The 15,570-nt window shown below is 45.0% G+C and overlaps 1 protein-coding gene across 4 annotated transcripts; it reads left to right on the forward strand.

The window, feature by feature from the left end:
- Window positions 1-291: 291 nt before the first annotated feature.
- On the forward strand, window positions 292-11,404 carry PCDH18 (protocadherin 18). Of its 4 annotated transcripts, none has more exons than XM_074588967.1 (5): window positions 292-1,486; window positions 1,597-4,180; window positions 5,164-5,252; window positions 5,382-5,545; window positions 10,212-11,398. In XM_074588967.1, exons 2-5 carry the CDS (start codon window positions 1,676-1,678, stop codon window positions 10,889-10,891), a joined length of 3,438 nt encoding a protein of 1,145 aa, XP_074445068.1. In that variant the 5' UTR covers window positions 292-1,486; window positions 1,597-1,675; the 3' UTR covers window positions 10,892-11,398. The 4 variants fall into 4 exon arrangements, with proteins under 4 accessions (XP_074445068.1, XP_074445067.1, XP_074445066.1 ...); XM_074588966.1 differs by having other exon boundaries at window positions 292-617; window positions 1,176-4,180; XM_074588965.1 differs by having other exon boundaries at window positions 292-4,180; window positions 10,212-11,404.
- Window positions 11,405-15,570: the final 4,166 nt, after the last annotated feature.

The raw sequence follows: 15,570 nt of genomic DNA on the forward strand, positions 1-15,570 counted from the left end.
AGAAGAGGAAATAGAAATCACATCATAAATAGAGACATTTGAAACGAGAAGAACACATCGGGCTCTGTGACCCGGGTGCAGCCTGAAGCTCACATAATGATCTATAGCGTTGCTAGTGCACCCAAAATACACCGTCGACTCAGCCATAAGATTGGGGGGGGGGTGGGGGGGGGTGCAAAGGTGTTGCAGTGTAAACGTGAAAACAGTTTTCGGCAACAGCAGAGAGGCGAGGCAATTGTCACTTTCCGAACACTTGATCTACCCTGTGGCTTCTTTCTCTTTAAAACGCTTGGCATGTGGGAGGTGTACTCAGCACAAATTGTCATGGTGAAGCACGAAGGGCTTTTCCAACTAGGAGGAAAAAGGTCTTCTGAAGAACCACTGGAAACAGCAAATAAAAAAGCGGAGGAACCCAGAGAGGCAACCGCACACCCGCACGAACCGAGTTGGGGCAAAGGCAGCTGCGCTGGGGCCAGGAACGCGGCGAGCGGGAGCCGGGGGAAGGACAGGAGCGCGCAGAATGCGACCGGCTGGGCAAGGAGGAGGGAGAGACTTCAAGGAACGCAGGAGATCTGCCCGTGCTCCAGGCAGGAGCGCAGATGTTGAGGAAAAAGCAGGTAATGGGTAAATAAGCAGCAAGAAGACGCTCTTGAGGCATGGTTAGAGAGACCCTCCCCCCCCCACCCCCCCCGGTCCTTTACTAAGCAAACGCGCTAAAAAGATCCCAGTTAGTTAAACAAGGCAACCTAAAAGTATGTAAATTAGGCGGTTTTTCCCGGCAGGAAGGGGAGGAATGAAAATCACAAAAAAAAAAAAACCACGCGCTTGAAAGTGCCCTGAAAATGGGGGGGGAGAAGTTGATTTAAAGTTGCCTTTTAGTCATTTGTGTGCTTCCCTCCCCTTTCCGCCCCCCCCCCCGTTGGCGGCGGCACACGGTCGGCGAGCGGGGGCTGACGGAGGAGCCCCCCCCCCCCCCCCCGCCTCCTCCGCCCCCCGCCCGCCCCTCTCCGCGGCCGCGCAGGGCTGCGGGGCGGCCGCGCTTGTCCCCGGCGGGGGCGGGGCGGGCTGATTGGCTGGACGGGGTTCCACATGCCGGGCAAAAAAAAAAAAAAAAAACCAAACAAAAAAACAACCCACTAAAAAAAAAAACCAACCCAAAACCACACACCCAACAGAGAAAAAAAAAAAAAAAAAAAGGCTTTGTCTTGAGGAGTTGGAGCCAAGTTGCGGAGGATTTTAGGCTGGAGCCGGCGAGCGAGGGGTTTTCATTCTGGCGGCGAGGAGGAGGGAGAGGGAAGGCGAGAGGAGCTCGGCGGGAGGAGGGAGGAGAGGCTGCGGATCCCGGCGGCTGCATCCCGGCCCTCCCTGAATGCCGGCGGCGGGAGAGGAGCCGGTTGCCCGGACACGTTTCAGCCTGGAAGAGGAGCGGGGAGTCAAATGAGAGAGCGGGGATTGCGTACAGATCGCGTGTGGATGCCCTGGCACGGTGTGTATAAAAACAGAGAAAAAGTTTTTTCCTTTTTTTTTTTTTTTCCCTCTTTTTTTCTGATCGGGTACGATATTGATACTTGGCTGACTGGAAAAGGTGTTTTCAAGTTTTAAAGGACCAGATGAGCGCTGGGTTTAAGGTACCGGAGGAAGTGGAAGTAATTGCTTTTTAACTTGCTTTGGAGAAATGAATTGCAAAAACTTACAAATGCACCACCTCGGCAATAAAATGCACTTTATATTCATTTTTGCACTGATGATAGTATCTTTCAATAAGGCTGTGCTGGGCAAGAATTTGAAATACAGGATTTATGAGGAGCAGAGAGTTGGATCAGTAATTGCCAGACTGTCGGAGGATGTGGCTGATGTTCTATTGAAAATGCCTAACCCTTCCTCGGTTCGCTTTCGAGCCATGCAGAGGGGGAAGTCTCCCTTGCTTGTAGTCCGTGAGGATAACGGAGAAATCAGCATAGGAGCTAAAATTGACCGGGAACAACTCTGCCAGAAGAACTTAAACTGCTCCATAGAGTTTGATGTGATCACTCTGCCCACTGAACATCTGCAGCTTTTCCATGTTGAAGTTGAAGTGCTGGACATTAATGACAACTCTCCCCAGTTTTCCAGAGCTCTTATCCCTATCGAAATATCAGAGAGCGCGGCTGTCGGAACCCGGATCCCTTTGGACAGCGCTTTTGATCCCGACGTAGGGGACAACTCCCTTCACACTTACTCCCTTTCTGCAAATGATTTTTTTAGTATCGAGGTGAGAACCAGGACTGACGGTGCTAAGTATGCAGAGCTGATCGTGGTTAAAGAGCTGGACCGGGAGCTGAAGTCGAGTTACGAACTCCAGCTGACTGCTTCAGATAAAGGGGTGCCTCAGAGATCTGGATCATCCCTCCTGAAAATCAGCATTTCTGATTCCAATGACAACAGCCCTGTTTTCGAGCAACAGTCATATATAATCCAACTCTTAGAAAATTCCCCGATTGGGACGTTGCTCATAGACCTCAATGCTACTGATCCAGATGAGGGCGCTAATGGTAAAGTCGTGTACTCTTTTAGTAGTCATGTGTCTGCCAAAATTATAGAGACTTTTAAGATAGATTCAGAAAAGGGCCATCTGACCCTCCTGAAGCAAGTGGACTACGAAGTAACCAAATCGTATGAAATTGATGCTCAGGCTCAAGACCTGGGGCCAAATTCTATTCCAGCTCACTGCAAAATTATAATTAAAATTGTGGATGTGAATGACAACAGACCCGAAATTAACTTAAACCTGATGTCCCCAGAGAAAGAAGAGGTGGCTTACATTTCTGAAGGGTCACCCCTGGACACTTTTGTTGCCCTGGTCAGAGTGCAAGACAAGGACTCTGGAGTGAATGGAGAGATAGTTTGCAAGCTTCATGGACACGGCCACTTTAAACTTCAAAAGACTTATGAAAACAACTATTTAATCTTGACTAATGCCACTCTAGATAGGGAAAAGAGGTCTGAATACAGCTTGACTGTAATAGCGGAGGACAAGGGAACGCCGAGTCTCTCCACAGTGAAACACTTTACTGTCCAAATCAGTGATGAAAATGACAACCCACCCCGCTTCCAGACAAACAGATATGAAGTTGTTATCTTGGAAAATAACTCTCCGGGAGCGTACATCACATCAGTCACAGCCACAGACCCAGATCTAGGCGACAACGGGCAGGTGACCTACACTATTTTGGAGAGCTATATTTTGGGAAGTTCTATAACCACCTATGTGACCATCGATCCCTCCAATGGGGCCATCTATGCCCTGCGAACCTTCGATCATGAAGAAGTAAACCAGATTGCCTTTATGGTTCAAGCTAGGGATGGAGGGAGTCAGCAGCTTGTTAGCAATACCACAGTTGTTCTAACCATCATTGACGAAAACGACAACGCTCCTGTCATTGTGGGGCCAGCGCTACGCAACAGCACAGCAGAAATCTCCATCCCTAAGGATGCTGGAATTGGCTTTCTTGTCACCAGGATAAGGGCTACAGATAGAGACTCTGGTATGAACTCTGAACTCAGCTGCTCCATAGCAGCTGACAAGGAAAACAGCATCTTTGTGATGGATCCCAAAACCTGTGACATCTCTATCAACGTGAGCGTTGAATCCATTCCAGCAAAACAATGGGAATTTTTTGTGATAGTCCAGGACAAAGGCAGTCCTCAGCTTAGTACTAAAGCACTTCTGAAATGTACTGTTTTTGAGTATGTTTATTCATTTTCAAGCACAGAGGCAACTTTGGTAAGCCAGCCCTCCCTGGACGTCTCCATGATAACAATAATATCTTTAGGATCGATATGTGCCGTGTTGTTGGTCATTATGGTTATCTTTGCTACAAGATGTAATCGGGAGAAAAAGGACACCAGGTCCTACAACTGTCGCGTGGCAGAATCGACCTACCAGCACCACCCAAAAAGACCCTCACGACAGATCCACAAAGGGGACATTACATTAGTGCCGACAGTTAATGGCACCTTACCCATCAGATCTCACCACAGAGCTTCTCCGTCGTCATCTCCGACCCTGGAAAGGGGACAAATGAGCAGCCGGCAGAGCCACCACAGCCACCAATCGCTCAACAGCCTGGTGACAATCTCCTCTAACCACGTGCCCGAAAATTTCTCCCTGGAACTCACCCATGCTACTCCAGCTGTTGAGGTAAGGTCCATACCTCGGTTTTGCACATCCATTCACACAGGCATTCGCTTGGGCGCACGGAGGTGCTCCGCATGCAACCTGTGAGAGCAACGGGCAATTAGATCCGTGCCCGATGGGAATGTGTTACGGGTTTCTCTCTAGATGTCACAGCTTTGCAGTTTTCCTCCAATATCAACTGAATCCATTACCACAGGGAACAGGATTAAATCGGTTCTTGAGAGGAGTTATTTCTTGGTGCTTCCCTGTGAGGTCGAAAAAGCAGAGTGTAGCATAGAGAGTGTTCTGCTCTGGTTTACTGCTTTTTCTTCCTTTCTTCTTTGCCTTCCCTTTCCCTCCGTATAGCTCAGTTTAAGAACGAGTGCCAGAGGGTTTATATACGGAAACAGTACAGGGAATTCTTTCATGAATGGGGATGGAGAACTAAAAGGTTAAACACTGACAGGGTTTAAGTACAGCTGTTGTAACAACATATGATCGTAGTGTATCTCATATGTATACACGCTCTATCTCAAACTTCGAGCCTACCTAGCCGAGTTTTTACTGCAAATGCCGTGGAATGGCTTAAATGAGAGCTGTGTCCCGGTAACTCCTTACAGGCAGAGCAATGGCTTTTTATTTTGAATTTGGATCCCGGAATGGTAAAGGGTTAATTCTAATCTACTAAAACAAAACAAAACTCCACCTCTGTTTAATTACTTGTTTTACTTGTTAATGAATTAATGATTATGAGTTCAGAGGCTAATGAACAGCAGTGTGTTTCCTCATTGTACAGAGTCTTCAGATGCTTCCTGTGGCAGACACTACACTACAAAATAGTCTGTTGTACTGCATTATGTATGTGCAGGAATTTGATTTAATTAAACTTTAAAGGAAAAAAAAAAAACAACCACCCAACAAACAAACCTGAGAAGTGAACTAGTGCTTTTAAAACTAAGAATTTGAGGTTTCATTTCAAGGAATCAGTGTCTTCACCTTTTCTTTAGCAGGTTTCTCAACTTCTCTCGATGCTTCACCAGGGCCAGTATCAACCAAGGCCAAGTTTTCGAGGAAACAAGTATTCCAGAAGCTACAGGTAAGGATCTGGACTGTTCTGCTGCGCATGCCTGTACATGTATCAGAAAATATGTATTTTTAATCAAAAAGCAGAGCGCAACATACGTGAGATAATGTAATTCCAGGATCACCACAATTCTCTTTACAGATATGCCCTACAAGATATGGATAAATTCAGCTTGAAAGACAGCGGCCGGGGTGATAGTGAAGCTGGAGACAGTGATTATGATTTGGGGAGAGAGTCTCCGATTGACAGACTTCTTGGGGAAGGATTCAGTGACCTTTTCCTTACAGATGGGAGAATTCCTGCAGGTAAGAGCACAATGGAAGCCGAAACAGTTTATTTACAGTGCTGCCTGGCTGTCACTTTGATAAAGCTACTACTGAGAAAGCAAAAATTCTTTAGCTTTCAAGTCCTGTGTTTCCTTCCTTTTTACTCTGCTTCATGTTAAATATTGAGCCGAAGCCTTCACATACCTAGTAAAATGAAACCTCAGACACAACTGAAAATCTGCCCAGAGCGATGCCTACTTTTTTCTACTACTCACATCATCATGAGCTGGCTCCAAATTCCCTCCAAAAGCACGATCTGCTCCACGTCCTTAGACTTTTAATGACTGGGTGGATGTTTTTGCAATGCTAGGCGGTTGTGGTTTGTTAAAAATACACTGAACTATAATTTGTGAGATACGTTTTCCACAGTGGGTTTGATCCGTACCACACAAACTTCTCCTGTTCAGAAATGGATTGTGAAAGTGGTCTAGAAATATGGGTGGAGAAGAAAGAAAAGTGTATTTTTTTCCCACTGAAAAATGAAGTTGAGTGGCAAGGGAAGGATATAAACACGTCCCAGATTTTAAATCTTGCAACCCTGGAAGAAAGAGCTGAAGAGGTGCCATTCAGGGACACAGGGCAGAAAAGACAAAAAGCCAGAAAAGGGCGAGTGAAAGTAAGATAAACACACACGTACGTATTCATATGTATGAAGTAACACTGCTAAATTTTATGCCCAGTTATAAGTTGAATAAAAGAGGCTGTGGGAAATCACGCTAAGTACAGGTATGAACATTTTGTACTTACTGTAGTAATTATACAGCCACTGGTTGCATCCTAGATCTTGTGCTTATTTCGGATCATATTCGGTTTTCTCTGTATAACCGACAGGGCTGGATAATTTCAGTATGGTTCACTGAACCAAGAGCGTAAACTTAAAAAGTTCAGTAAAGCCGTTTTACACTCGGGGGCAGATTGCTCTGTGGGGTGGTGCAGCACACGCGCCCTCCTGCAGGGACCCCCACGTGCTGCCGGGGCTGGAGGAGAGGAGCCGCAGCCCCTTCCCTCTGCTGCCACAGAAAACACCGGTGAGGGGATTGCACCTGACCTTGGTGCATTTCACCTTAAGAAATATGCTGTTACGCTAGGCAAGAGTAAACCCCAAAAGTTTGATTTATTCTTCTTACACATTTTGACTTTAAAATTTTCTTTGTGTATTTTGCTCCGGACTTGGTGGTGTTGTCACCTACCCAGGCATTCACTTACCTCCTCGATTTAGTCTTAGGTACCCAGCGTTTCAAAACCAGACACCTTGAAAAAATTACTATTTTTTCAGAATCCTTAAACTGGAGTCCTAGTATATCTTTATCCTCGTCTCCCCCAGCTCCTACTCCTTACTCCTCTGCCCGCTAGCGTGAGGCATGTCTGGCTCTCCCCTGGGGTTCGGAAGGAGGCAGGGAGGGACCTGCCGGAGCTCTCAGTTGCCGGGGGAACTTCAAGTGCAATGGTGTTTGCACTGGCATCCAGCCCCGCGGCTGCCGAGGAAGAGCTGCCCCCTTCCCGGTGGGCAGCTGGGGGGCTGCCAGCAGGCGGGACCGGTTGCCTTCATGGCTAGCTGAAATGCCCATGACTCATTTTCAGCTCTTGCAATTCGGTCTCTAAACAGGGGTAGGATTTCCAAAAGTACCCGTCCAATCGCCTCCCAAGTAAGGAAAACGCCTGCTGAGTGCAGACGGAACTGGGTTGGGTTATCCAGGCGGGCATTTAATCTCACCCAGGCATCCGCTTGCTGCTCTGCGTGGTCTTAATCCATCAGATAAGTATGCTGAACCTGTTCAGATGGGACCTGAATTGATCAGCAGTCCAAACAAATCAAAAGGAAAAGAAAACTTCCCGGAGGTTTCCTGTTCTCCGTTTTTGAAAGGTTTCTGCATTGTCAGTCCAGACACAGGCAAAGTGCTTTGAGAAAAGTCCTTTCAGTTTGTCCCTTTAAGGTGGCACTGGACAGGAATGGAGCCAGCGCCTCGAAACTTCAAAATTGACATGATCAGAAAGTTAAATAACTGTCCTTGAAAGGCTTGTTTCTTTCTCTCCCACTTTTTAAATCCCAGCCAATAAGCTTTTAAGTTCTGGGGAAAAACAAATAAATGCTGTTGTGCATCTGGGCTTTTTTTACTTATTCCTGGTTTAAGGACAGGCCGTGACACCGTTCATTTCCTCGGAGTATCTTTTGTCCTTATGTTCAGGAATGTCAGCATTTATTATCTTATACCAAACCCAATCCTGATAACATCAGTAACAAAACTCAGAATAAGCCAACCCTCACTCCTATGCTAGACCATCGAAAGTCTCCCATTAATTTACAGGAGTCATCTTAATTAGAAGAGTAATCCTCCCCTTCTGGGATGAGCTGAGAGCTGGTCCAAGCCCCATGGATCACTTAGATATCTTTTCTCCTTGCTGACTCCTAGGCGTTTTATGTAAAACAGCACACGTGTGCTTTTCATACGTGGGAACAAAGCACTTGAAGGCATTTTCAGCCACTCGTATCAAAACTTCAGCCCCTGATGTTTCCTAGGTTGCTTCGTTTGTTCGAAGCTCACTGGATCAGCAGGCCCTTTGCAATAGCTTGTGCAGCATCCAGCCTGCAGCCTGGACTTGTATTCTTGAAGAAATTCATACTGTCACATGTAAAACACAGAGAAAGTTTATTCTCAGAGGAATGGAAAGGGCATTAGGAAAGCAAACAAAATGATAGGCTGTGTAAAGCGCAGAGATAAATAACGCTGACAGTGTGAGAGTAGGACTTTATCAATCACTGATACGTCCTGAGCTCAAATTATTCCGTTCGGTTCTGCTTACGCCATTGCAAAAAAGATTTTTTCATAAACTGAGCGGGTCCAGAGCCAGATGGGAAACGTGATGAGAAAGCGAGGAAGACTTACAGAGCATGACTGCAAACATTTCTTACGTATTCAGTATATAAGGAGTAAGAAAAAGCAGCTCTATTCTGCGTGGGCTAATCTAACCGTTAATTGGTAAGGGATTAGGGCAGAAGTTTCTTATGGTCAAAATATGCATAACGCAAAGAGTCCGGCATTTCTGAAAATTTTCTTTTGAATTACGTGACTCAAATTCAAGTTAGCAGCCCCAGCGGCACCTGGGCCTTTTCCAGCAGGTCTGCCAGGCACCCAGGCGGTGCCCAGCATCAGCCGAGGCTTCGTGTCCAACAGAGCTGGTTCACTTTGGAGAGGAAAATTTGGCCTCTCTCCTGGCACGCCCCTCTTTGCAGGTCTGTCAAATAGGGCCTGGCTTGGCTCCGCTTCCAGGGACTTTTCCCAGGCTGCTTCAGTTTGCGGAGGACTCTTGCAGTGGGCCAGTTCGGACCAGCGCAGCTCCCGGGGATGCAGTCACTGACCCCATTGTATTGCTTCTCCCCGAGAGACGCTGCTGAGACCAAGCAGCTGAAAGAGCAGCTCTCTTGTCTTCTGCTCTTCAGCCCTCCTGGAAGGCCTGGACGCCCACCTTGGGGGTTAGAGCCCCCCTTGTGCCAAAGCCTGAGCCAGAGCTCCAGTAACCTGAGCTACGGAGCTGCAAGTGCACCCCAGAGTAACTCCAGCATAAACACGGGAGTCGTATGGGGTGTGAGTTGAGCCCTAGGTAACAACTGGGTTAAAACTTAACTGATTCAGTTAAAAAGGTAATATGGTAGCGGGTCACCTCGTATTCAACGTACACCTCACTGTCAGATCAAAAGGAGGTGTGTTCATGGAGAGGGAGGTCCCTCTGCACATTTTCCTTCTTTCTTCTTTATTTTCCTTGTCCATTTATTCCCACTTTATTACTTTTATATGCTTCTCTAATTACCTATGTAAGACTTCACTAAAACATAAGTAAATGCTTGGAGGCAGAAACTCCTTCATTTTATTTTGTATTTGTTTTATGAAACAGCACTGAACAGAGGGAGCAAATGGCTTTAAGTCACAAGTGCTAGTTTTACACCTGGGATTTACATGTTTATCTTCAAGCCTAGTTAAGAGGTCGTGTTACTGTCTTGCGTGTTCTGCATTTATCATTCTGATTTTTTGAGACCGTTCAGAAATGGAAGTACGTTTCGATCCAGGCCATTTCTATTTGCCACCTTCCTGCACACAGAATCATAGCATCACAGAATGGCTCAGGTTGGAAGGGACCTTAAAGACCATCTAGTTCCAACCCCCTGCCCTGGGCAGGGACACCTCCCACTAGACCAGGCTGCTCAAAGCCCCATCCAGCCTGGCCTTGGACACCTCCAGGGATGGGGCATCCACAGCTTCTCTGGGCAACCTGTTCCAAGTGCCTCACCACCCTCACAGGAAAGAATTTCTTGCTAATATCTAGTCTAAATCTCCCGTCTTTCAGTTTAAAACCACTATCCTTTGTCCTATTGCTCCATTCGCTGATAAGGAGTCCCTCCCCATCTCTCCTGTAGCCCCTTTTAAGTACTGGATGGGGCTATAAGGTCTCCCCGAAGCCTTCTCTTCTCTGGGCTGAACAACCCCAACTCTCTCAGCCTGTCCTCACAGCAGAGTTGCTCCAGAAAGTAAACCCAGACACCAGATTTGAACATCTTTGGAGAAGTTCAGTCCTTGTGTTAGTCCCTGCGAATCTAAGCGACATCTGCAAGAGGAGGGGGATGCTCACTCTCCTCTTTTCTCTCTTGCAGCGATGCGGCTGTGCACGGAGGAGTGCAGGGTTCTGGGGCACTCCGACCAGTGCTGGATGCCGCCGTTGCCCTCTCCCTCTTCCGATTACCGAAGTAACATGTTCATCCCTGGGGAGGAGTTCCAGTCGCCCCAGCAGCAGCTGCAGCAGCAGCAGCAGCAGCAGCAGCAGGGCCTCGAGGAAGATCCACAGCCCGCTGACACCAGCGAGAAGAAGAAGAGCTTTTCGACGTTTGGTAAAGACTGCCAGAGCGAGGAGGAGTCAGGGGACGCCTGCACCTCCTCTCTCCTCTCCGAAATGAGCAGCGTCTTCCAGCGCCTCCTGCCTCTCTCGCTAGATGCCTACACGGAGTGCAACGAGATGGATCGCTCCAACTCGTTGGAGCGCAGGAAGGGACATTTGCCAGCCAAAACTGTAAATTATCCGCCGGGGGTGGCAGCCTGGGCAGCCAGCACGCATTTCCAAAATCCTGCCAACAACGGGCCCGCTCTGGGGACTCACTCGAGCGCGCAGCCTTCCTCCAAGTGGCTGCCAGCCATGGAGGAGATCCCAGAGAATTACGAAGAAGATGATTTTGACAACGTGCTCAACCACCTCAGTGATGGTAAACACGAACTCATGGATGCCAGTGAGCTGGTGGCAGAAATTAACAAGCTGCTGCAAGATGTCCGGCAGAACTAATTGTTTCAAAAGCCTATTTTTCCATGTTTATGGAAAACTGGAAGGGGGAAAAAAAAAAAAGGAACAAAAAAGAGACTGAGAAGAACTGGCATTGCCAACTAGTTGCATTTATCATAAATGTGTCTGTGTATGTTGAATATTAAAATACTGTATTTTCATATGTACACAATGCAAGTGTGATTATCTTTATCTGTATTTTAAAAATACATTTGTACCTTATATTTATGTGTAATTTAACAAATAAATTTTATTTTTGTACACCCACAGCAAGCATGTTTTCCTAAATGTATATAGATGGTACCACCCTTGTCAAACTTCCATCATTCTTGCCACACAGGTATGTTAAAAAACAAAACAGGAGGGATATTGCTTCCCCTTATTATTTCTCAAATGTTACAAATACGAATTCAAACCACTGAAAAGTTATGCAAGCATTAGTTTTAATAAATGATCCAACACCTTGTTGCAATGTTTCATTCTTATAATAAAGAGTTGTCAACTCCCATGAAGCCTAAAATGTCCTTTTTCTTTTGATGCTTTTTGGTCTATAGAGTCATTTTCCCATTTAATTAATGGATTATTGCAAACTGGGGTCTTCCTCTCTTTTACAAGTAAGCGTTTTCCCAGGTGAACAAATCATGGAATTCAGTGATGGGACTTCCAATGTTATCTCGGCAAAAAACTGCAAATCTGTTCTGCTATGGTTACGCTGCAAAGCCAGTTGAGGTGCGCGGTGTAGACTTGAAAGTCAGCAATAAAATCAGCTTTTCTGACCTCCAGCTGAATTCTCAAATTATGTAAATAAAAAAAAAAATTGCGATTGACTGGTTTCTCCTTGTAAATGATACCAAAATACAAGGAATGTTGCACCTGGGAGGAAAGCAGCTGATTATAGCTATATTTGGCCTCTGTTGTAAGCGTGTCTGTCTGGTATTTGCAAAGCAGTGCGGAGGTACTTGGACTCCCTAGGAAAGAGCCATCCTGCAGGTACACTGGCTCTTGCCGAATCCCATCCTTCCGTAGCGGGGTTTCTCCCTGTACTGCAGCCAGCTCACTGAAAACTGAGTAACGTCACCAGTGCAGGGTGCTGTAACTTGTATTTCTCAGATAAAAGTCACTGGGGTCCCTTTTTTTCTTTTTTAAAAGTTACTTTTTTTTTTTTTTTCTTCCCCCAAAGCATTTTTGGTTAGCCTGTCACACAGAGGGAGATTTTTGTACTAGTAAACAAACTGATTTTACAGGTGAGAAACACGTGTGGGTTCAGGACTCCTGATGCTCATTTCAGGAGAGTGTTAAGTTACTCAGAGATGGCCAGAAAGACTGATATTTTGGGGTTTTATTCAGAGCTGCAGATGCATATTTTTTATAGTGTGTATTTTTTGCCAGAAGTGTGAAAAACTGTTGAAATAATCCAAGTGAACCTGGGCAGAAAAACTGGTGTATACCTTTATTCTGGAGAATTGCACTTGTAAAGTACCCTGAAGAATATTTTTGAATGCTAGACATAGAAAAATCCTGTTTAATGTTACATAAAAAAGCCAAAATGTCTGCATAAGTTTTATTTGGTCTATGTGTAAGGGAACTTTAATCTCATAGTTGGTTTCACAGTGCTGTAGCAGTGGCATTTGTAGATACGTAGACGTTAGTTGACACCTGAATAATAAAAAGATTCTCAACTTGTTTACACTTCAGGAGCTCATGAGTAGAGCCACGCTGGTTAGAAATAGCAGGACCTCAGATTTCTAACCAAGTATCCGTACTGGCAGAAATGATAATGCAGGTGAAACAATAATCTAAACGTCATTTTGTCAATATGACTTACACATTTAAGGGAGTTCCCTTATCAGCGCAAGAAGATCCTCTAACAGTCGAGGCTCTGTTTCTGTTTTGGAGAGTTGTTCCAGCACCTTTGAAATGCCGAGACCTCAGCCTCATTGAACTAACTTCTCTTACTGAAAGAAGAAGTTGTTACATCTCATTTGTCAAATATTTGAAAACCTCTTCTCTCTTTTTCCCATTCCTTCACACTAACACGTCTTAACGGCCCCAGTCAGCCTCACCTGGGTCCCACCCTCCTCCCACTCACCCCAATGGCTCAGGAGCTCATTTAAGCTCAGCCTGGGCCATTCAGCTGTTGTATGAGTCCCTACCCTTGGGTGGCTAGATGGATGTGGGACTTACTTTATAACAGTGTCTCCAACCCCATTTCCAACCGCCGCTGACTGGAGTCCTCCGATAGACCCTCATCCTGGCTTGTCACCTTGCCGTGTTGGGTAGTGTTGATGGGTCCCACTACCAGCAACTGGCTCAACCTGCTGCGTTCAGGTACTGTAGGATGGCACTTCTTCAAGTGAGGGTGCTGCCTCTGCTGGGATTGCCCTCAGGTCCTGGCCTGTCCCCTGCCCCCCTCCCCGGAGCTGCCCTGCTCTTGTTGATGTTGAAAGAGCACAACACGGTGGTTTGACGGTAGCTGTTAAGCTTGGAAATTATTTTGGTTTTTCCATTGACATGGAAAAACCACTGTTGCCTGTTACAAAATCAGCAGCTGAAAGTGAAACTCCTGTTCATGTGGTGCAGGTTCATCCTTTATAAAGAAATGCAGGTAGATATTGCTTCCCCTTTCTAGAAGAGGAAATATTAGACCTTCAGGCTCGGACTGGTTTGCGCTGTCTGCGGATTTGCGGGGCAGCCTGATAAGCTCCATTTTCACAGTCACATCATCCACTAGGGATTACCGACCTGTTTCAAATATAAAATCCTGAAATCAGTTTGTGCCCATTGGCCCACGTCTGCATGGATAGTCTCAATGATTTAAAGAGCCATTGTTTGCGGAGGAGGCTTTCTAGCAAAAACAGATTGCAATGAATTTCTCTGGTAGCGCCAGGCATCCAAATATCGTAAAATACGTGAGGTTTTCCTAGATGGGATCTCTGTACCAACACACAGTAATAGTATTTGGTATGTGCGTTGCTGCAAGAATCTTATCTGGTAAAGAGACCTGTTATAAGACCAGTCTCCAGGTGCAAAAATGTTTACTTAGATTCTATCTCAAACGTATCAGAGTCTGAGCTGCATTTATTATTGATAGGAAGCTTGCTAAAATATCTGTAGATTGTGGTAGACGAGGGAAAATTCTGTCTTAATCCTACTCTGCTTAGAGGCCATCTTTTTCTCAGACTTCCCTTATAAAAGAGAGAAATTATCTATGTGTCTGTGTACAGGTATAAAAAACCCCTTAGCACCGAATCTGTTCTATACGAAGAATAGGGAAACAGGGAAAACTGTTGTTACATAGATTTTTTTTTAAAAAAAGAATAAAATTTAAAATTCTGGATTTGCAACATTTGGACAACTAATAGAGGGTTAGGGGTGGGTGGTATGTTTTAAACACCAAACATGAGTGTAATTTTCCTGTCTAGAAGACTACTTGGCTAGCACTTCTACAAATGCTTGGCACAGTTTTATCCTTGAAGCCAAAAAGATAGAAAAGGTCATGAAAGTCAGCAAATATTAATCATAGATGAAATTAGTAAGGCTTTTGAAGAAATGCAAAGCTTAATTAATGGATGCTCAACCACTATTTTTCTCCAGACTCCACGTATGTTTTCTTTGTTAGTCACTTCTGAAATGGATAAACTCAAAAGCGTACTGCAATAACGATCCAGAGATCGTGGGTTGTTTGACCACTCATTTAATTTGTGTTTAAAGTATTTCTGTAACCACTGCATCGCACTTTAGTATTCCTTGTCCATTAGGATAAACACATTGAGAGGATGTGGAGGATGTGGCTGTCAATAATGTCTTTGTTGCATTCTACACCCTGCTCGTGTTTATAGTTACTCGGTTTAAAAACAGCAATAGAAAGCAAACAAAAGCTACCACAAAATATTTAACCTTTACAGTTTCCTATCTTTTTTTAATGAAAAATTGAAATTCATAGAAAATGTCAGGAAATTTAATTTCCTCCTCTTCTCTGCAGCCTGCGGAGAATGTCTGATGTTTCCAAAGATTAGAAGACTTGAAAAAAACCCTCAATTTTCAGCTGCATACATGAAACAAACTCTCCATACTGCAGCACCTAGACTAGGATAAGAAGCCAAAGTTTGCCTGCGAGCTTAAAAATAAAGAAAAGTCTGGATTTATGAGGAAGATCTTGTGTTTAAACCTTGTTAGGAAGGCGGATACATGGAGGTTAGTTCAAGTTGCTTTAAACAAGTGCAAAAAGAGCTCTCTCTTGTTTAGTTAGATGCAGACTGTTACAGAATGGGGTGAAATTGTGCCTGGAAGTGTATCCGGACTCTAACAGCACATACAGCTTGTCGCGCAACATATTCTGTAACACAGTTTATAGAAATAAAAAAAAAAAAGGAAGTGATAATATTGTAACTTCAATCTATAAAAAATATCAATAATTAGCAACCCTATTGCACTTTACATCTTGGAGCTGTAGAATCATAAATGAGCACTTAAAACAAAACAAAACCCAATAAATATTCTGGGATCATTTAACCCACTACTGAAAAAAGAGCCTCTCCAAAGAGACGCACAGGAACAGTTTAAACTGTACTGTAAAAACTATTTACAACAGAATCGGTGAATAATTCCTTGTTTAATTAAAACCCAAGGGAGACTCTGGCAGAAATGGGTAATAACCTAAGCTGAAATTTGACCAGTGCACA

This window comes from Larus michahellis, chromosome 5 (genome assembly GCF_964199755.1).
Source record: "Larus michahellis chromosome 5, bLarMic1.1, whole genome shotgun sequence".
Lineage (NCBI taxonomy): Eukaryota > Metazoa > Chordata > Aves > Charadriiformes > Laridae > Larus > Larus michahellis.